The sequence below is a fragment of the Pseudovirgaria hyperparasitica genome (assembly GCF_010093815.1).
Source record: "Pseudovirgaria hyperparasitica strain CBS 121739 unplaced genomic scaffold EJ05scaffold_13, whole genome shotgun sequence".
In the NCBI taxonomy this organism is placed as follows: domain Eukaryota; kingdom Fungi; phylum Ascomycota; class Dothideomycetes; order Acrospermales; family Acrospermaceae; genus Pseudovirgaria; species Pseudovirgaria hyperparasitica.
The window spans coordinates 1,032,322-1,052,185 of NW_022985561.1; the positions used below are offsets into that span (position 1 = coordinate 1,032,322).

The 19,864-nt window shown below is 50.0% G+C and overlaps 10 protein-coding genes across 10 annotated transcripts; 5 read left to right on the forward strand and 5 right to left on the reverse strand.

Moving 5' to 3' along the window:
* The first annotated feature begins 992 nt into the window (after window positions 1-992).
* Window positions 993-2,298, forward strand: EJ05DRAFT_455522 (proteasome subunit alpha type-5). Its single transcript, XM_033742476.1, has 6 exons — window positions 993-1,083; window positions 1,138-1,159; window positions 1,216-1,228; window positions 1,277-1,355; window positions 1,411-1,754; window positions 1,826-2,298. Exons 1-6 carry the CDS (start codon window positions 1,081-1,083, stop codon window positions 2,100-2,102), a joined length of 738 nt encoding a protein of 245 aa, XP_033598110.1. The 5' UTR covers window positions 993-1,080; the 3' UTR covers window positions 2,103-2,298.
* A 100-nt stretch (window positions 2,299-2,398) lies between these two features.
* Window positions 2,399-3,040, reverse strand: EJ05DRAFT_513143 (uncharacterized protein; the record flags this gene model as incomplete). Its single annotated transcript, XM_033748405.1, has 4 exons — window positions 3,012-3,040; window positions 2,847-2,950; window positions 2,607-2,660; window positions 2,399-2,555 (listed from the first exon to the last, which is right to left on the reverse strand). The coding sequence occupies exons 1-4, from the start codon at window positions 3,021-3,023 to the stop codon at window positions 2,399-2,401; spliced, it is 327 nt and encodes a 108-aa protein (XP_033598111.1). The 5' UTR covers window positions 3,024-3,040.
* Window positions 3,041-3,278: 238 nt separating this feature from the next.
* Window positions 3,279-4,307, reverse strand: EJ05DRAFT_503119 (NAD(P)-binding protein; the record flags this gene model as incomplete). Its single annotated transcript, XM_033747371.1, has 1 exon — window positions 3,279-4,307. The coding sequence occupies one exon, from the start codon at window positions 4,305-4,307 to the stop codon at window positions 3,279-3,281; it is 1,029 nt and encodes a 342-aa protein (XP_033598112.1).
* An 852-nt stretch (window positions 4,308-5,159) lies between these two features.
* EJ05DRAFT_488392 (uncharacterized protein) lies at window positions 5,160-7,065 on the forward strand (the record flags this gene model as incomplete). Its single annotated transcript, XM_033745705.1, has 3 exons — window positions 5,160-5,191; window positions 5,243-5,329; window positions 5,379-7,065. The coding sequence occupies 3 exons, from the start codon at window positions 5,160-5,162 to the stop codon at window positions 7,063-7,065; spliced, it is 1,806 nt and encodes a 601-aa protein (XP_033598113.1).
* Window positions 7,066-7,385: 320 nt separating this feature from the next.
* On the reverse strand, window positions 7,386-9,593 carry EJ05DRAFT_494061 (uncharacterized protein; the record flags this gene model as incomplete). The annotated part of the gene is made up of 2 exons (XM_033746162.1): window positions 7,386-7,718; window positions 7,779-9,593. The coding sequence occupies 2 exons, from the start codon at window positions 9,591-9,593 to the stop codon at window positions 7,386-7,388; spliced, it is 2,148 nt and encodes a 715-aa protein (XP_033598114.1).
* A 120-nt stretch (window positions 9,594-9,713) lies between these two features.
* On the reverse strand, window positions 9,714-10,248 carry EJ05DRAFT_478627 (uncharacterized protein). The gene has a single exon (XM_033744499.1). It carries the CDS (start codon window positions 10,158-10,160, stop codon window positions 9,774-9,776), a length of 387 nt encoding a protein of 128 aa, XP_033598115.1. The 5' UTR covers window positions 10,161-10,248; the 3' UTR covers window positions 9,714-9,773.
* A 123-nt stretch (window positions 10,249-10,371) lies between these two features.
* On the reverse strand, window positions 10,372-12,169 carry EJ05DRAFT_111369 (ribonuclease H-like protein). The gene is made up of 4 exons (XM_033738997.1): window positions 12,160-12,169; window positions 11,744-12,076; window positions 11,072-11,684; window positions 10,372-11,021 (listed from the first exon to the last, which is right to left on the reverse strand). The coding sequence occupies exons 2-4, from the start codon at window positions 11,931-11,933 to the stop codon at window positions 10,640-10,642; spliced, it is 1,185 nt and encodes a 394-aa protein (XP_033598116.1). The 5' UTR covers window positions 11,934-12,076; window positions 12,160-12,169; the 3' UTR covers window positions 10,372-10,639.
* A 364-nt stretch (window positions 12,170-12,533) lies between these two features.
* Window positions 12,534-13,483, forward strand: EJ05DRAFT_503123 (uncharacterized protein; the record flags this gene model as incomplete). Its single annotated transcript, XM_033747372.1, has 4 exons — window positions 12,534-12,667; window positions 12,752-12,847; window positions 12,896-13,013; window positions 13,079-13,483. The coding sequence occupies 4 exons, from the start codon at window positions 12,534-12,536 to the stop codon at window positions 13,481-13,483; spliced, it is 753 nt and encodes a 250-aa protein (XP_033598117.1).
* A 1,560-nt stretch (window positions 13,484-15,043) lies between these two features.
* Window positions 15,044-17,333, forward strand: EJ05DRAFT_503124 (bifunctional 6-phosphofructo-2-kinase/fructose-2,6-bisphosphate 2-phosphatase; the record flags this gene model as incomplete). The annotated part of the gene is made up of 3 exons (XM_033747373.1): window positions 15,044-15,450; window positions 15,516-17,166; window positions 17,217-17,333. 3 exons carry the CDS (start codon window positions 15,044-15,046, stop codon window positions 17,331-17,333), a joined length of 2,175 nt encoding a protein of 724 aa, XP_033598118.1.
* A 1,209-nt stretch (window positions 17,334-18,542) lies between these two features.
* EJ05DRAFT_478629 (putative cytochrome c oxidase polypeptide 5, mitochondrial) lies at window positions 18,543-19,426 on the forward strand. The gene is made up of 3 exons (XM_033744500.1): window positions 18,543-18,666; window positions 18,797-18,990; window positions 19,108-19,426. The coding sequence occupies exons 1-3, from the start codon at window positions 18,573-18,575 to the stop codon at window positions 19,207-19,209; spliced, it is 390 nt and encodes a 129-aa protein (XP_033598119.1). The 5' UTR covers window positions 18,543-18,572; the 3' UTR covers window positions 19,210-19,426.
* Window positions 19,427-19,864: the final 438 nt, after the last annotated feature.

Genomic DNA, 19,864 nt, shown 5'->3' on the forward strand with positions numbered 1-19,864 from the left:
TTATCTGTTTCCCTAGCATAAATACGTATTGCTTGGATGTGAACCGGAAGAGGTCCGCGGAAGTCATTGGTGAGTGTCTTGTCCCCTATATAAGGACAACACTGGAACTAACCACGTTTTTCAGCCGGGAACTATGCCGCGAGATACCTCTTCGGTGCAGTCGGAACGGCAGTCGTCCTCCCAGCAGTGCGCAAGATTGGCGTAGGTTGGTTCTCCACCATTTCCGCTATTTTTCTAGTCGTTGCGACGGTCGGTGTCTGGCTCACAGCATGCTACGGCGAGGATTGGCGCGTTGCAATCGAAACAGAAAAGATACCTGATGAGGAAAAGAGCACAGCAACAGCACAAGGAACGACTACTCTGGTCAACGCAGGTGAGAGTCTGCCTCGAGCAAGAGCCCATTAATTTGAGTTGCGTAGCGCGAATATAGCGATCTGTGTGATTTCTGCAGCATTCAAGGCGCTGCTAAATTGAAGGTACCAAAGTTTCTTTTGTTTGAACGAATTTGCATGACCCCTTTTTGGCGTTGATACCCCGTAGGTACGGATAATGGGTCCTGGGCTGCTTCGCCGGTAGGGTAGCGAACCTCTCACGACCTGATGGACTTTGAAGCAAGTGCATCTAATGATTTCTCATCGTATATATCTATCGTTATTAGCATAAGTAGACAATACAAATAGACAGTAAACTGGATCCAGACCGATCTTAGAACTCAGATTGCAGCTCCGGGAAGTGAGTGCTGCTTTGAGCTCATGCTCAACCTCACTATATCATGTCACATGTATCAAGAAGAGACCCAGAACTAGTCTTAGGAAGTACACGGGAACCAGGAAATATGGTCGAGAAATATGTATTTGGCAGTCTGCCAGTGATAAGTGTCCTGGCACACGGTGTTTTGGCCGATGACTAAGCCTCTTCGCCGCATCAGCAAGGTTCCGAGTCCACTGCCTGGAGCTCCAACAGCTCCAGACAACCACCAAGGCTCCCGACTACACCTCTCTGCCTCCCACTTTGTCCAAATCTTCCCAGTTCCCTTGACTCACTTCTCCCATTAACTCGTCCCTCACACAAAGATTGAAGATGGTACGTCGTATGCCTTGCACTCGCTCACGACAAGTGCCATGCTAATCATCATAGTTCATCTCGCGAAGCGAATATGGTAAGCTACGGAGTAGACTTGGATGTAACATCAATGCTCACATCCTACCTCTCTAGATCGTGGGATCAAGTAAGTCGAGCACAGGGTACGCATCGTTCGTGGGCTAACAGTCAACAGCACCTTCTCTCCCGAAGGCCGTCTCTTCCAAGTCGAATACTCCCTTGAAGCCATAAAGCTTGGATCCACCGCCATAGGTGTACGTTATACCCGGCTTGCTAATATACTTATGGTCTAGATGCTCATACGATCAGGTTGCTACTGGCGAAGGCGTAATACTCGGCGTTGAAAAACGCGTAACATCCACCCTCCTCGAAACCTCTTCAGTGGAGAAGATAGTCGAGATCGACCGTCACATCGGATGCGCCATGTCAGGACTACAAGCTGATGCGCGCAGCATGGTCGAACATGCACGCGTTGAATCTCAGAACCACGCCTTCCATTACGCGGAGCCATTGCGAGTTGAGAGTTGTACACAGGCGATATGTGATTTGGCTTTACGGTTTGGTGAGGGTGCGGATGGCGAGGAGAGCATTATGAGTAGACCATTCGGAGTGGCCCTGTTGATTGCGGGGTTCGATGAAGATGGGCCGTCGCTGTGAGTCTTGAAAACCACCGACATGGCCGCGCCATGTCCGAAGAGTCGACACACTAACATCGGGCTGAAAGGTACCACGCTGAGCCTTCGGGCACATTCTATCGTTATGACGCCAAAGCTATTGGCTCCGGTAGTGAGGGTGCCCAAGCTGAGCTCCAGAACGAATTTCACAAGTCCCTTACATTGTCGGAGGCCGAAATCCTGACACTCAAGACCCTGAAGCAGGTGATGGAGGAGAAGCTGGATTCGAAGAACGTGCAGCTGGCCAGCGTGACGAAGGACAAAGGATTCAGGATTTACACGGACGACGAGATGGCCGAGGTGGTGGGCAGGTTACCGACGAATTAGACGGCCAGGTAATGCGACGGTTGAATGTATCATAGACAGGTCATTACAGCAAGCATAGTAGCATTGGCCAAAGGAAAACATGACGCAGATTTACGAACAGCATCACGTATGCGTTATTGAAACGACAAATGAAAGTTTCGCTACGCTCGATCATGTTATCTCACAAGCCAGCCAATCTATAAGCATTACCACCCGGATCTACAACCAACGGACTTTTTGGCCGGTAATGTACAGTTCGTCCATGGTGCTCTCCTCCCGACGCACTTCCCGTCTACTCCATAAGCTTCTCGAGCCATTTAGAAAGGGTTGTCCTCAGGCGCAATCTCCTTGGTGAAGAAAGAGCCAAGAATGGGAATCGGCTGCATAATATCCTTTGCTACGCGTGGGAGCTCGGCGAACATGAAGAGCGCGGCGAAGCCTGCTACACCACCGAAGCCGGCTGCGGTAATGCCACTGTGTACACTCCGTTAGCTTCATTTACAGTTGGAGGAGTCGGGGACATACAATCGCGCCGCGCGGCCGAAGCTGATGCCGTGGAATTGCTTCACAGCCTTGTATCTGTATCGCATGTCCGTTAGCCTTCATGCTCGCCCAGATGGATGTCATCTTCGGTCGTGCGTCAAACTGTTCTCTTCTGCGCTACATTCCGTCCTTGCGTCCTTCCTTCATGCCCACTCTTTCCCTGATATTCTGATTCTTCCTTCTTGCTCTCTGGGTTATATCCAGTCGGAGGAGAGCACTCACTGTGGTCCATAGGGACTCTTGTACGCCGTGTACGGCTCGCGCACCGACCAGGGTTGCAGGCCGCCTTTGCCGGTGAAGCCGGTGCTAAGGCGGGCGGAGGATTCCTATAGCCATCGTAAGTATGTAATTGAGGATGTAGAGATAGCCGGGGAGGGATTAGCGTACGCTGACAGGCATTGTGACGGTTGTGGGTGTGGATTGGGGAGAGGGAATTGGGCGTGCTTGGGTATGATGAGATTTGAAGAAAGATGGCGGATGCGGACTAGTGGCTGAGCGCGGCTTTCAGGAGGGGTGTGATTGGTTGGCGGATGCACTTACATCTCCATGGCTTCAAGAATACAACTTCACAATATCTTACACAGGTTCGAATTGACCACTTGACCGGGCATCTGTTCTTCATTATTTGATCACCACTAGCTAGGTTAAGGATATCTAAGCAGCTCTCATAGGGCATCCTTTCTCCTCCGCACCCGTCTTCTGCTCGACGATCTCCTTCGTAATCTTCATCAACTGCTCCATCAGCTCCATATCGTTCGCCTTATCGCTGCCCTTCTCCACGATTGCTGGCGGGCAGATATACTGACCCGTGTTGGTTGTCGTAGTTGCAGCGAACATGGTGCTGACGCAACCCTCGAATTGCGTCTTCTTGAAGAGCGCCATGCCGTACTTCATCGCGTAGCCGCCGAGTGGGTATGCCTCGAGAATGTGCTCGGACGTCTGACGTGTCTCGACAATGCCCGGATGTATAGCGTTTACGAGCAGATTCGGGTGCGCAGATGAAGCATGGCGAGCGAGATATTTCGCATACAGTAAGTTGGCAAGCTTGCTGCGTGCATATTGCGCATTTGGACCATAATCCTTATTGATCTCCTCGATCGAAGCGAATTGTGTCTCCTTTGGTGTACTCTCGTGAAGGTTGGACGAGATGCATACGACACGGACCGTGTTGCCTGCATCAGCAGTCTTCTCCAGAAGCGGTAGGAGATGGCTTGTGAGAACAACATGGCCAAAATGGTTTGTTGCAAGGTGCTGATCGATACCATTGGTGGGCGCTTCCTGGTAGCTCATGATACCTCTGGCTGCGCCGTTGATCAGGATGTCGAGTCTGTCTGTTTCTCCTGCTATCTGTTGTGCGATCTTGCCGGTTGCATTCCAGTCGGACAGGTCGCATGAGAGCCACCTAACTTTCTTCGCGGAAGCTTCGCCCATTTCTTCTCTGATGGCGTTGATGGCATCGTCGGCGATGTCTTTTGATAATGAGATGATGAACAGTTTGGAGACGTTCTTTGAGAGAAGAGTATGGGTGCAGCCGTAGCCAATGCCCTCAGAGCCGCCGGTGACCAGGGCGACTTTGCCGTCTAGCTGTGGTACCTCTTCCAGGCTGAATTTGCCAGATTGAGGTGCGAAAGACCCAGCGATTCCGCCGAGATTCTCTGCGAGTGTAGTTTTGATCGCATTCATCGTGAACGTTCTTGTCGAAAATCGTATGGGTGATCTTTGAATCGAAAAGATAGTATGGCGGTACGTTCGAATGAAGAGAGACATTCAACAATTATGAAATTTAACACATGAACGTTACTGCGTTGGGCAGCCACGAACTTTGTATATACCGCATTTTTACAGAGTCGTGATGTCAGTACACTCGATCATTGTCGGGAAATCTAGCAGTCGTGACAGCATTGGCATCATTATCGGCGTCATTGTCATCATCATTTCTACGGGGTACGTAGATTCCGCCCAGGTAACACGACAGAGCTTACTCCGCGCCGTATATGTTTTGTCGTGCAAAGTATGGGTCTGCGATGTCCGATTCGATCTGACATGTACCATGCCTGAATGGAGGTGATAATATCTGTCCCTGTGACGTAGACTGAGCTTTGACCTTATCCATCCTGAAACTGGACCCGCAATTGAGCTTGACTTTGCGGTTCTATATCCGGATGCATTATTCGCGCCTTTCCACATGAAGGCATTTGTTATACCTACAGCTTCACGATACATAAGTCAGGATTTGAGCAAAAAGATGTGCCATGGGAAGATGAATAAATGTTTGCTGTCTACCTTAATGTATTGTGCCAAGAATTCTTCATGACGCAAACACAGCTCTCCCGCACCCTGATCTAGCCAATCTTCGTCATTCTCACCACACCTCGAAAACTTCGAATGGACCTCGACGCATGTTCTAAACAAAAAATTAGCGTCAATGGGAACGATGTCACTTCCTTCTGTCCCTCCTACGTCGGATCCACTCAGAGTCAGATTTGAGGACCAATTTGACCCCAGTATAGCTAGCTAACGTTGGCACAGAAGTTAATGAGTAAGGCAGCACTGGTACCCACGTCCTGGTAGATTCAGTCCCATGTTCTTTGTAGGGGTATCGTTGAACATATATACAGTTTCGCCATAAATGACCCACCCATAGACCCCACTGAAAGGGCTCGAGACACAATCCTCTCAGTCAAGAAGCATCAGGATCTCGTTCGGTACGAAGGCCACTCACAACACTTTCGCACAACGATTGACACCTCTCAGCGCTCAGTTGGCAGTTATAGTATCTCCGGAAAGGGATTCTCAGCCACCCTCCACTGCTGCAAGCAGAGAAGCGGCCGATGAGAGGTTCTCGTCCTCCATTAACACCCCATACCAGGGCTCCGGCATTCCTATAGCCCTCCCTCCAGAGCCTATAGAGAACTTTGCAAAAGACATCGATCTGACGCTGGAACTTCTTAAAAGATATAACGATATCGCCGTACCTCATCTTCATGCTGTCTCAGGTTTTTGCGGCATACCTCTTAGCTCTATCGTACCTGCAAAGAGACGTGCATCACAGCCAAAAATAAGTACGAAGCCCTCAGCCTCAGCACTGCCGCGTCGCTCGAGCACAACAAACACAGTCGCTACTACTATCACAGACCCAAGGCACCCAGAGCCGTCTCGCAGACCATCGCTACCTCTTCCATCGCCGTATGGCACCAACACTATCTCGTCCCCTGTCGACAGGTCGCGAGATCCGCGCCGGGATCATCTCCATAGGTTCCCTAAATCTAAATCTCCAGGAGAAATCCGCTCAACTTTGGGACTCACACATAGCCCTATATCGAGCACCGGAATGCCCTCCCCACTAATCTCAGATGGAAGACGCGAAAAAGATACTCCACGGGCAGTGGAACTAGACGTAAGGGAAGACGATCCTTCCCACCTTAGCGTCACTTCTCCGCGACCTATTCCGCCGCTCATTTCGAACACGGCACAATCATCTGTGGAAAAGACCCAGGATCCGCGCCGAAAGCGACAGGCACCGATATCCCCTCGAAATGTGGATTCTTCCATAGAAGGCGCACTGAACAGTGGCGGAGCACAATCAAGTATCATAAGGCCGAATTCCGAAGGGACTTCGCCCATGGGGAAACCACCTACCGAAATAACGCAAGATCCACGTCGCAGGCCTACCGTACAAACCGCACAGCAGCATCCGTATGAGTCCTCGTCCGCAAACACCCCAACACAGCCCATAGGGTCACCAGCTACATATGTAGCGCCAAGTCCAACATTAGATCGAGAAGCTCATACTGGCTCTGCAGTGCCCCCGCGTGGCTCAGATGCATCGGCGACTTCGGTGCCACCAAAACCAGTACAAGTTCTTGCGGGCTCTCGAGGGGGGCCAAGCAATGCTCCACAACAGACGACGCTGGATGCAGATGGAGATATTCAAATGGGTGGCACAGCGTACGACGTGGCTCGAGATCCTCGCCGTCGGCCCTCTGTACCAACTCCAATCTCAGAATCAAACATTGTATCGGGTTCTAATAGTCGCGATAGGCAGCCACCACAGAATCCAGCTCCCGCTCCCCCGGCGGTATCCAGCATCTCCCACTCTCTCACTCCTCGTGACGTGCACCCAGAGTTAATCCAGCCCGCAGCTCCTTCCAAGGCAGCACTTCCTCGGGTGTCGCCAAACTCACCTAATCCACATTTTGACGCTGCGACACTTTCCGCACTCAGGGCAGCCATCACAAACACTCCTCTTTACGAAGGCGACTATGTAAACCTGGCAAGAATAGGCGGTTATCTAAAGCAGAACTCGCCTGAGATTGACTTTCGGATCCTTGGGTACAACTCTTTATCAGACTTCATGGACGCTTCTGGAATCGTGGAGACGCGGGCTTTCTACAAGTCTGGCAAAACAGCGGTCAAAGGTGCACGTCTCCGAAAGACATAGAGCTTATTGGGTCATTACAGGTTGATGGTTATGGGAAGGGGAAGTGTAAATGTAATAGGGACGGTGGTCTGAAGTATAGGTCTATCGAACAATGACGTTCACGAGATTCGAGCGAATGTGGCATAGTTCAGCATGTGCAGAATCCAAATTTTACGGGGTATATCCTGTATAGAGCGATACAGGTCTTCAAAAGCAGTACATCGATCTATGCATATTCATTCACATGACTTCCCGTAGAGGTTCTTCAGCGAGTATGCATGCACGCCAGACACCAGACGCCCTGCATGCTCGTCTCGATATACCAGACCGAGAATGTTGACTCAAAAGCCCTCCCCCCAAACCCCATCACTGGCCGTACTCAACCTCGCACACAGACTTAAAAATACCACCGTTTCCGTAGCCGCAAGGTAATTCAGCGTATCAAGCATGATTTTAAGATGTCTACTAAAGTTTTCCTCGTACTTCTTCAGCACCTCAAACATCTTCTCCACTCTATTTGGGTCGTACGCAATTGGTGCAGTTTTACTCTTCGAGTCGATGGGTTTCTTGGATTCGGCGGCGAGAAGTTCTGGGTCGGCTTGGATGAGGTATTTCGAGAGCGAAGAGGTGAAGTGTGCGAAGAGATTGCAAGTTGCAAGGATCTTGGAGTTGACCTGGGCGTTGTTAGATCTTGTGGCTCAGCAGAATAGGGGTGTGAGAGGTAGGGGACGTACCTTGAGGAGTTTAGCATTGGTAAGCATACACTCCTTGAGACACGTAGCTAGAAAATCGACGTGGTCCTGCATTAACTCATCAACGGTTCTCTTCGGCTGGATAGGCCGATTGCCGGCCGTGTTGTGCTCTGCCACATCAGGTACCGCGAGGCGGTCCGTAAGTTTCTCCCAGTTCGGTTCGATGACCTCGGATGTACAGTAGTAGAGCAACTGCTGGATGAAGATCAACATGCGAGCGCGTAGTGTCCATGCGCGTCTTTTCCATGCCTCAATCCGCGGGTCCTTGCTACGGTGTTTCCAGGCGCGACCTTTACTATGCTCAGTCCAGCTATTTGCGAGGAGGGTTTCGAGATGGCGAAGAGACAGGAGGTAGCGAAACAAGAGTTGGTAGCGGGTGAGAGTGACACGGCTAACAACAAGAGAAAGGGGAAATGGCATGGCATAGTCGAAGACGAGGGCGTCGTAGCCAGTGAGGTCTTTGTCGTCGGTAATGGCAGGTTGCGTTGCCGGTGTGAGATAGTTTGAAATGCTGCCGTTGGGGCCATCTTGGTCTAAACCAGTGACATTCACGATCTTCATAAGCCAATTAGCAAGGCTGACTTCATTGATGGCGACTTTGACATCTTCTTTGAACGGGTCCTCGGCAGCGACACTACCGGGCTGACGAACAACAATGTCAAGTAAAGATTGTAGCTTTCCAATATTAACTAGCTTGGCTTGTTTCCGTAGCTCAGAGTTGCTAAGTTCAAGGAAATAGGAGAAGAAATCGGAACGATCGAGGAAGAAGTAATGTTTGAGTGAGCGTAATCGTGCCGGAAGAGCGTGAGTCGTCAAAAGAAGAGTCAGTAGTTCAGAATTAGCGTAGGTGTAGGCCGAATTGACATTCTCAAGGAATCGAGGATCGTCAAAGCTCGTTGGTACGTCCTCTACTACCTTGCTAACGTCGACGCCGCCACATTCGCGGACAACGTTGAGGTATTTTCCTGCCAGTAGCACCTTATCTTTGACAGTTTCTAACTGGGGAGGTATGAGGTTGTCCCTGAGGGTGTACCGTTTCTCCCAGTATTCATCAGTATAGTCTTGGTCTAAGCGTTCTCGCTTGATACTCTTCTGCTCCTTGACGAGGAACTCGGCATGTGGATCTTTGATACCTCCATGGTGTAGCCATTCGTTAAGCATCACCATGTAAGGACGACTGGCCTCCCGTAATAGGGTAGTCAATAGTGTTTTGGCTGCCGGATCACCAGACATTGCAGCAAGCCTTTTTGTTATCAAGCCAAGAGCATTGCCTCCTTTACAGACTTTCCTGCCAGGGAGTGTGTCTCCAATAGTTCCACCTTCTTTCAACGTTTCAAGGATATTTTGTAGGTCGTCGGTCTCATCGATTGAACCATCAGAGTCATCGTCTTCTAGAATGGAATTGGCTTTCAGCAACTCAATTCCTAGGGTATACAACTGGAAAAGCATGTGGCTCGTGGGCTTCGTGTGCAAATTCAGTAAATGAAGGGTGAAGGTAGCATTCGTCATCATTTGGTGCTCGAGTTGCGCCATCAAAACAAGGTAGTCTTTTAAAAGTTTGCGTACTGCAGCACACAAGGCGTGGCTCACAGCTCCATACTCCTCTCGACTTTGAACCTCAATGAATGCTTCTACTGCAACATAATGGGTTGCCATTTTCAGCATTGACATAGTGAGGTCTCGGAGGCTAGGGTCCAGCCCAGGTAGTATTGTAAATGAAGGGCCCCACAATCGTTCCGTCTCATTTGCTGGATCGTATGAGTCCGCAAATCGTACGTACTCTCCTTCAAATCCCATGAAAACAAACAGTAAGTCTCCAATGATCACAGATTCTTGCTTGTCCGAAGAGAGCTCGCTCAGTGGTTGAGGCGCTAGATTTGAGGGCGCCGTGGATGCTAAGGGAGGTATAGATATTCGAGCGCCGAGGGGAGCAGAATTATGCGGGATAATAGATACCTTGGGGTCCCACGGTAGAGCTTACATAGCATTAACATCTTGTATATGTAGCGGAGAGGATTCTATTATACCCATGGGTTCTTCTTCATGTGTCTGTGTAGACATCGAAATTGGATCCACAAGCTTAGATGGCTTCCCCATGTCCTTGCTCTTTCTCGCATTTGGGCGATTGTCGTTGGCCGGCTTGAGAGGACTTCGAGCGGTACGGACTGCGACTGTCTGCCTGGTTGTCGTAACTTGACTACGTTCTGTCCTACGTTCCGCAACTGATGCAGTTGCAGATTCTTTGGTAGTCCGTATGCTGTTCCGTGTTTCCAGGGTCGATTGCGCGCCCCGCTGTCGCGTCGAGCCAGTGGTGGCAGATGGCTTTCGATCATGGCCAGGAGGATTTCGAGAAAATGAGGACATTTTGAGCTAGACCATGGAGCTACAGAGTCGATTGGGACAGTTGCGCGCGCCGCGCGAAGCTGAACATATATCGTAAAGTCAAGTCATGCTACCGACGTTTATTATGCGCGCTGTGAGCTTGACGTGTTTTGGCAGCAGATCGTCTAAAGCGGTCTAGTGCGGGGACAGCTAAATACCTAAACGTAATTTATTGATACTCAATCGACCTCATTCAGATTCATGGATCTTTGAACGTCATAATTGACTGTATATACCTGCGTGAAGGGCAGTGAGATTGCAGCACGTAACGCATAGAAAGTTATGATGTTCGATAAAATACACTCTCTCATATAGCAGATGTGGTACCTCATATTGGGCATTCTCTGCGACCATTAGACGTAAGTGGTTTGCGAGCACGAAGTCTTTACATCGAAGTCACATCAAGGGGTTTCTTCTGACTGTAACATATGCAGAGCTGAATCTTGAAATATTTGCTTTGCTTAACTTGAACCTCGCTGACCCAAGGCCAGTCTAGCACCGTTGACTGCTAGATGATCCGCTGCGACATTGCCAGGATCACTAGAATGGCCTTTTACCCAAGTAAACTTGGTGCCTACTCTGCAATGCTGCTCTCTCATCTCAATCTTAGTTACGATGGCCTCGATGAGATCCTTGTTCTCAACAGGTTTTCTCGAAGAGTTGATCCAATTGTTCTCACGCCATTTCTGAAACCAAACGGTAACACAATTGATAGAATAGTTGCTGTCCGTTATAATCTCCACTGGTCGATCAATCGGAGCTATGTCAAGGGCGCGTTGTATCGCCGTCAGTTCCGCACGCTGGTTCGTCTGGCGTGGACCAGCGAGTGGCTCTGAAACGTTTCTACTAGGTCTGTTAGTTAGGAGGGTGTGGTGACGAGCGCCCAAACGTACCGAGAATCACTAGGTCCGAAGAACACACCAACTCCAGCACATGCATTCTTATTCTGGTTCCCGAGTGAACTGCCATCAGTATATATCTTCATGTATTTTTCTGGATCTTTGAGGTTTCCAGTCGGGTGGAGCTTCGTGGCGGTTCGCTGGGCCTCAGTCTTGTACACAACCTTGCCATTGTCTGGGTTGAGAATGATGCGATCGTCGAAACCATCTTCTGCATCCGAAGGCAAGGTACCAGCTCCGGCTTCATCTTCGGCACTATCGGTTTTCAGTAGCACTTGCGTGGACGTCTTCTTCTGCCTCTTAGTCGGGGGAGGAGTCGCTACTGCATCGGGGGCGGGGTTGTCGAGTTCTACAGATACATTGGACACTGGCCCACCCGCGTTTGGTCCCGCTGCTACGAATGCTTCCGCTTCAGCTCTTGTTGTAAAACCCTTATGTTTTGGTTTAGTCCAGCCAGTGATCTGCTGGGAGGCTTCCCCCCAATCTGTGTACACCCCAGGTACCCGTCCACTTTGGACTGCATAGAATTTCTGCGCTTGGGGTGTTTTCGGAGGGGACGTAGCTTTGACGAAGGCCTCCGCTTCTGTAAGGGTAGGGAATGATTTGACTGTAGTCCCACATTAGACCCTAAGAATTCATAAAGTCGGAGTAACCCACAGGCAGCACCTTTGAAGCCCTTGATCTGATCTTGGCAGTCGGACCAACTATGATAGACACCAGGTTTCAAGCCAGTGCGGACTGCATAGAACTTTATGGCGGGAATGCGTTTGCGCTTCGTACCCGAGGACGCGTTTGAAGACGTTGCTGCTGACTTAAGGTCGCTCTTTACGCCCGAGGATGCTTTACTGGACGGCATAATTGCAAAAGGAGATTTGTGATATGGCAATGGGAAGACGAATCGAGAGGTCGATCTACGACCTACAGCTTTGAAAAGCTTGCAGATCCCGTGTAATATACGCGCAATGATGCGTCCTCAAAGCAGCTCAGCACTTAGTATTTCTGAGTGATGTGTTAGCTACTAGCGAGACGTTTGCACACAGACTTGAGGCTGGTTTGCTGTCAGTGTGTATTGGCTAGCGTACCTGAATATGAGTCTGATCGTTTTGCCAGCGATCTTACGCTTGAGTATACGAACAATGTTTCAGGCCTGTACACGCTGAAAAGCTCGATGCCAGCTATTCTAACATGCGAGGTTTGATACCGAGATGGACGACTGAACTGTAAACGTACGGTGATGAATTAGCGATGGGCGAGAGATGTGGAAGTCGTTGGCTCCCTCCATCAGACCCCTCCCTACCTAGGGGTGTAGGGGGGGGGTCCTGCGTGCATTACAGGCCGGAACAGCGCCAGCAACATGCAGCCCCAACGAAGCATATTACAATCACGTTGTGCGCTATAGGACTGCTGAGCTCGTGGTGTTGTTGTCGCATTATTGTAGCCCATGAATATCTCAAGTATGAGTGAAGACTTCTCCACGGTTGAATATCACGCGTTCGTGGCCGTCGCTACGAGGTTGAACTACGAGCTTAGCTCTGCCCCACACGTACGTCGTCAGATGACCAACCCAGCTTCCTCCTTGTCGGCACGGAGGTAAGCCAAACAATGTAATGACGGGATGAACAACTGTATCAATGACGGCTCTGTAGTGAATCATCGTCTCACTCCCTCCGTCAGCTTCATCTGCGTCAGTTACCATCAGCAAACCATCCGAAGTTCCTTCGACACTGGCAATCTCCACGCAAACAAGATTGTCTCATCCCGCTCAAACTGGTGAATACAGTTGGCGTTTACTATTGCTTCATATCTGAATTGACCAAGCTTCAACAATCCCACTCCACTCTCGCTTGGCCTCTCCCCTGATCCTGATACAACATCGAATGAGCAGTTCTATGGGTTTGGTAGCACTTCGCCCGTAGACTGCGGCGCAATGTTTGAGGTGAGCTTGTTCGCGGGAGGACCCGAACTGAAGGCTTTATTGTGAAATGCTCATCCGATCTGCAGGGACGAAGGGCTCAGGATCGTTATCACTTGCGACTCCATCGAGCTCGCTCCGTCATTCTGACTCCTGAGGAGCTCGTTGAGATAAGAGCTGCTCAGCGTACTTTTGAAGGCGCCTACATTCGAACGGCTCTCGGCCAATTCTCGTTCGCGCTCATCGTGCTCAAGGTTTTTACAGCCGAGTTCTACTCTATAGGAGCGCTTTTTGCCGTGTATGGTGCTGGTATACTCTTCACCAGCCTGTTCCGTCGGCAGCACGGGAACAAGCAGTTCTTCTCGGAAGTTGGAGACGACGGTCTGCACCGGAAGAAGCTGAGAACAAGTGGCAATATCGTGTCCATCCTCACAGCAATCAGCGTGGGAGCCTACGTGTCACTCCTGGTATTGATCCTGAAGCTCAAGCAGTAAAGAAAGGCCGCGTTCCTGCGAAGCTGTTTTGCTGCCCGACAGTCGCACTGTGGTGTGTCTGGCTATGGCGAATGCAGAGGTGCATAGTTACAAGATCTTGGCCGCTTGGCTGCGTAATTTACGTTCGAGTGGATGCTCGCAATGTGTCGGAATCTTAGGCTCAAAGCATCTACTACGATTGTCACCACAAGAAAGCCAAGAACCCGTATGAAACAGCAGCAATAAGACTACCTATGATGGTGAGATACTATGTATACCACTGCGCCTTATACACGCGGCCCGAAAGGAATGAAGTCATGGACCGGCTAGCACTTCCATCTCCAGAACGCAGATCAAGCTTCGTGCTTTGTACAGGAATAGAAACATCAGCACACTAAGGCTCGAAACTTAAACCTCCTTCCTGGATTGAGTTGGAACGAGCGCAGCATCGTGCAGAAATGATTGGCGTTGATAGGAGACGTGGAAGCTCGTGCACCAGACGGGGTTATGATGGTCCGTGGGGGTGCAGTGTGGAGAAGGCAGCAGAACCTGGCTATACATCCCTAAAGTGAATGGTCACCATTGTGGTAGTAGACCCGGCGGTTTGACGGGGATTGTTGACAATGCGAAGTCCTAACATACAAAGAGGGCTCTTTGTCCCCAGCAGAAGTTGTAGAACATCTCGACTGCAGCCAGCGAGACCAAAGTCCCGCGTTTCAGTCCACGCAGCCCAGTCAGTTTGCCCAAGGCATTACTAGACATTATCTCCATACTTGGCAGTGCGACGCAGCGGAGCATTCACATCCGCTCTCTACCTGATATCTCTCCGCTGGCCAGGACCATTCACTTGAAAGGTGCCACCGATCAGCTTGGCGCAGTCACACCGAAGTCTTGCTTCCTGCCGTTTTGCCTCACCTCAGATTCAACAGTGACTCTCAGACACTGCCCGTATCGAGTCTTCCTTGCAGCATTCTAAGCTTGTTATTATAAACTGGTCCGACCTTGTCACTCCGCCGCTCGTATTTACCAAAGTCGTCGCAATTTCCCGTTGGGCGAACCGTATATATATAGCACGGTAACATCGTATCTATCAATCTACGCTCCGCTGAGCTCCGCTGCAACACCCACCAATCCAATCTGCTTGGCCATTCACTAGGTTCCAAGTCAACCGCCCCGCTGAAAGGAATAGGTACCAGGGTACCGATTACCAAGGTACCGCCCTACGTATCGCACCCGGGGAACAGTCTGCCAAAGACGCCTGCCCAAGGACCATCGCCTGTTTAGCTTCATTCATTCTTCCATTCACAGCGTCACACTTCGGTGCGCCGCGCCTCGACTCTCGAGAGTATATATCTATGGGCAGTGGTAGTCTGCAGAGATCGGCCTTGTTCCGACTCATCGTTGAACAAGCCCGCATACACGCACGATCTGCCGCCATCAGCTCCAGTGCAAGTCAGCAATCCTCGCCGCGGGACCTAGCCATCCGCACGCTGTTCTGGGCTGTGGCACCGGCCCAAGCCAAGCGACCCACAGCTGCAGCTGCTTTAGATCCGGCCAGTGCCACGCGCGCCCTAGCCCACAATGCCGTTCCTCAAACCGGAGCCTGTCGAGGTGACTCTTCTTCCACCTCGACTCAATAATAATCCTCAACAACATACATCACGGTCCTATACAACCTCCAAGCATTCTGCCGTTGCCAAATCGGTCTTAATGAGCAAGCTTCTTACGCCTACCTCTGCGCCTTTCATTACGGAATCCGAAGTACCCGCCCAGCCTCACGCTTCCTATGACTCCACTGTAGCACAACCTGTTCGACCTGTGTCGCATTCCTCACCGGCGCTTCTTCCAGACTCAAAGCCCTCGCGACCTCTTCCCTACAAGCCTGTACGACAACAGAGCTACAACATAGCTCCACTCGGGATCAAAGATGGCGTTGGTGCTGCGCTCACGGATACGCCTATGATATCGATTCCCCCAAGCCCCAAACTGTGAGCGAACCCTGAGATAAATTGTCAAGACATACGCCACGGTGCAATACTGACAAACAAAATAGGTCTGCGCTGAAGACTGGCTCTGGCGCGTCGACTCCGCGCATTCGACCTACGACTCTCGACATCCCTGGCTTGACTAAATCTAAAGTCTCACCAGATGGGAAGATATCGCAACGAGACATTGGATCCAAGCTTGTCATTGTTATGGTCGGACTGCCTGCTAGAGGAAAGAGCTATATCACGAAGAAGATCACCAGATATTTGAATTGGCAACAGCACAACACACGCATCTTTAATGTGGGAGAGCGTCGACGCATCGCCGCCAGTGGTGGTTCTTTCAGTCGATCAGCCTCGTCAGTCCCCATGTCAATACCTAATGTCAATGTTCCTATGGATGATGTCCATCGCGCTGCCACAATCCTGGTAAATGGTGTGGCTATGGCTGAACAAATGGAAACACTGTCACTTCCAAGTCCAGCACATGATCCAGACAATCCATTGGCTTACGTCACCTCTCAAGTCATTGCTGATGACTCTCAAAATGATTCTATGGATCAGTCCGCGAACTTCTTCGACCCTGGGAACAGCAAGGCCGCAGCTATTCGTGAGCAAGCCGCCAAAGATACTTTAGATGAACTACTAGAGTACATCTTCAACGAAGGGTCCGTTGGTATCTTTGATGCCACAAATAGTACTCTAGCCCGTAGGAAATGGGTTATGCAGTATATTCGTGATCGCGCTGGACCAGAACTAAATGTTCTGTTCCTTGAAAGTCTGTGCCTGGACGAAAATTTACTAGAATCGAACATGCGCTTGAAGCTTTCAGGGCCTGATTACCAAGGCAAAGATCCTGTTGCAGCGCTGGCAGATTTCAAACAGAGAGTCGCGATGTACGAGAAGACTTACGTGCCACTCGGCGAGTACGAGGAAAAGAACAATATGCCCTATGTTCAAATGATAGATGTTGGTCGCAAAGTCATCTCGCATCAGATCAATGGGTTCTTGTCTTCTCAGACTGTCTACTACCTACTTAACTTCAATCTCGCTCCCCGGATGATCTGGATCACTCGACATGGGCAGTCTATGGACAATGTCCGTGGTAAAATTGGAGGTGATGCGGAACTAAGCAAGAATGGTCATCGCTACTCTAAAGCCATGGCCAGATTTATCGAAGCCAAGCGAGCGGAATGGGAGATTCGACAAGAGGATAAGATTGCTCATACACATTTTCCGCCGCATCCAGGTGACCATACGCCGCCAAATCCTCATTATTGTCCTACCGAGCATCGTGATCAGCCCAAAAACTTTTGTGTCTGGACATCCATGCTCAAGCGCAGCATTGAATCAGGCCAATACTTCGAAGAGAACGACTTCTATGAAGTCAAGCAAATGCGCATGCTGAACGAACTATATGCTGGGGAGATGGAGGGCATGACTTATGAGCAGATCCGCGAGGACCATAAGGCAGAGTTTGAGCTTCGAGTTCAGGACAAGATGGCGTATCGATATCCAGGCCCAGGAGGTGAAGGATACCTAGATGTCATCAATCGCCTCCGACCCGTCATTGTCGAACTTGAACGCATGACTGACCATGCTCTTCTCATCACGCATCGATCGGTCGCGCGAGTTCTCCTCGCATACTTTAAGAATCTCCCACGAGACAATGTGGCAGATTTAGATTGCCCTCTTGGCATGTTGTACATGCTCGAACCTGTAAGCCTTGAACATGCTATTGAAACTGACTGACGCTAATTGTACTTTAGAAACCGTACGGTGTCGAGTTCCATGCTTTCCGCTACAATTCGGAGACAGACTGGTTCGACGACCTCCCGGAGTACGAATTGCATCGCACTACGACTATGCAACAATTCGCTCAGTAGAGTCATTGCATTCTGTACAACTTCTCCTCCTCTATCCTCTGCTTGAGATATCCGAATGAGTAGTCCCATCACGCTACCAAGAGTAACAATCAAAGCTCTTTCGCAACTTATTTCCCGTTTACATGACGCTACCTTACCCTTGGTGCCACATTCTTGTATTGTTTTACTCTTGTATTGTCCTGACCAAGTCCTTATCTCTGGCGTTGGGTTATCGGCGCAGGCATCCACCAAGAGCTGGTACGAGCAAACACTGCAGGGGATACTGGCGGCGTTACTTGGGTTTCCTTCATTTGACTTGTGCCTCCTTTCCGGAAACAAAGCGATGCAAGCTGTGTGATCGATTTGTTTGTGTCAGTCTATAGAAGTGCTTCCATAGACTTGATATCACGGCCTTGAGCGGCTCGCTCGACAGAAAAGGAGTCTGATTGCTTGTACGACTGGTTTCTCGGGACTGTGAAAAGTATTGGACTGCTCATCGCATGCTATGCATTGAAAATGTTGACGTCATTGCAGTTATAAAATACTGATTGAATAGAGAGTGAGCACTTCTTTGCTAAGAAGATTGAGGTATTCAAGTTCGAAATGCGTGAACCAATGCAAGGGACGATCTTTTCATGTTTGGCATGCGTCATGATCTCGACGAGCGCTACGCGATGACTATGGCTCAATTTAAACTTGCTAAGTCTCGCAATAGTATTGACGTTCTATGTATGAATTTACTTGTGTGTCTGCTTTGACTACTACCCGAAGCCATGCTCGTGAAGTCCGCGACACGAACTCAGGAGACATTATCGCTTAGCCGGGGAGCTCTGACCAATCGTATGGCGCTTTAGCTAAGCAGCTGTTGAGCCAAAGCCAACGACCGAAACTTTAGCTTAGCTTCGCTCGCTCCTCTTCGAAACCTGGCCCTCTATCCAACGACCTCATCACCACTTCTTCGCCCACAGCATCACCACCCGCCGCGCTCGACATACGCATCAATTGGCCGTCACTCGGCCCAATACAAGCTTCTTCTTTCCCATCGCCAATCCTCTCCTCTCTCCACTCCTTCATCGCCCAATCATGCTTTCCTCCAGCCTCATCCGGGCCTCCAGCTCGACAATTGCTGCGACCGGCCTGCGACGTGCAGCTATCTCCCGTGCGACCCCATCATTATGCGTGCAGGAACTTCGACAGACTCGCCAGGCCCATGCAATCTCGAACCCAACGCTCGCGAACATTGAGAAACGGTGGGAGGAGATGCCGCCGCAAGAGCAGGCGGATCTGTGGATGGCTCTGCGCGATCGAATGAAGGTGGACTGGAAAGAAATGACGCTGCAAGAAAAGAAAGCCGGTGCGTACAACTCATCCTCAGGCAATAGGAGTCTCAAAATGATGGTTTTGTGGATGGAAGTATCTTATATATAGATGAGCGAATTCGAGCACATTTCGGAGTTTGAGAGCTAACTGCCGATCCTTAACAGCGTACTGGATTGCATTTGGTCCCCATGGCCCACGCACTCCCCCACCCCCGGGTCAGGGTTGGAGAGTCTTTGTCGGTACTACTCAGGCCATTGTAGTCTCACTTCTGATCTTCGCTGCAACCCGCATGTTCGCCCGGGATCCCCCTCGCACAATGACCAAGGAATGGCAAGCCGCTTCAGAAGAATATATGAGGGTACGTGAACACATTATCCTCCTCTCAAACTATACATACACCCAAGCAGCCAGTCGCTATTCATCGAATTTACAATCAATCAATCAAAGATACTGGGGTGTACTAATGTATCGACAGGAGAATAACATGGAGCCTATCTCTGGTTTCCCAGGTATGCTCCAGCAGAGCAAGGCTAGCGGCAAGTCGCCTGAGGAGCATGCTGCCCCTGAAGAAGAGTAATCACTTCATATCTTTGTTTACAAAAGACCAATTCATCTTCTCCTTGCGTCAGCTTACTTGTCACAATATCGCGTTATGGAAAGCTAGAAAAGCGTTTTGGTACGAGAGGGAAAGCTTCTCGTCGGACGTACAGATGTGAGACGGGAAAAGGGACGGGACGAAGACGGGAAGTAGTGTCGTAAATTACCTAGGCCGCTGTACAGAAATCTAGAAAGGCTTGTTCAAACTGCATCTTTTCTTCAATATCAGTTGCTATTCATAACATATCAACAACTTGGCCACATGCCAGTGCTCATATATATATATATATGGACGCATGCAAGTCTGCATTTTCGATGACCGTACGTCTGATTATTGGTTGTGATCCTCAATATCAAATATTGGTACTGTGTCAATCAACACAGATTCACCAGTACTCCGGCCCAAGTATCTCAAGCCTTACCTTTCGGCTCCAATGAAGGTTCCAGATGTCACATGCGGAGGACATTGCGTCCTGATGGAGATGATAGCTCAAAGTTCGTTACATGTGAGCGAAGGACTCCATCGCCTCGACGGCTTACGTTGGTTTCTTGGTCATCATTAGAGACGTGGCCTGATATGTTTGATGCTCGTAGAGTAAGATGGGGGAGGGAGCTGAGAAGACGATGGGTGAGTC

Excerpts from the sequence above, each read along its gene's own strand:
- EJ05DRAFT_455522 (XM_033742476.1), top strand. Across the intron at positions 1,356-1,410 it reads TTGGATCCACCGCCATAGGT|GTTGCTACTGGCGAAGGCGT; the intron begins GTACGTTATACC and ends TCATACGATCAG. Across the intron at positions 1,755-1,825 it reads GATGAAGATGGGCCGTCGCT|GTACCACGCTGAGCCTTCGG; the intron begins GTGAGTCTTGAA and ends TCGGGCTGAAAG.
- EJ05DRAFT_478627 (XM_033744499.1), bottom strand. The coding sequence starts at position 10,160 with ATGTCCTCATTTTCTCGAAATCCTCCTGGCCATGATCGAAAGCCATCT.
- EJ05DRAFT_111369 (XM_033738997.1), bottom strand. The coding sequence starts at position 11,933 with ATGCCGTCCAGTAAAGCATCCTCGGGCGTAAAGAGCGACCTTAAGTCA. Across the intron at positions 11,685-11,743 it reads TCAGATCAAGGGCTTCAAAG|TCAAATCATTCCCTACCCTT; the intron begins GTGCTGCCTGTG and ends GTGGGACTACAG. Across the intron at positions 11,022-11,071 it reads TTCGGACCTAGTGATTCTCG|AAACGTTTCAGAGCCACTCG; the intron begins GTACGTTTGGGC and ends CAGACCTAGTAG.
- EJ05DRAFT_478629 (XM_033744500.1), top strand. The coding sequence starts at position 18,573 with ATGCCGCCGCAAGAGCAGGCGGATCTGTGGATGGCTCTGCGCGATCGA. Across the intron at positions 18,667-18,796 it reads GCTGCAAGAAAAGAAAGCCG|CGTACTGGATTGCATTTGGT; the intron begins GTGCGTACAACT and ends GATCCTTAACAG. Across the intron at positions 18,991-19,107 it reads CTTCAGAAGAATATATGAGG|GAGAATAACATGGAGCCTAT; the intron begins GTACGTGAACAC and ends ATGTATCGACAG.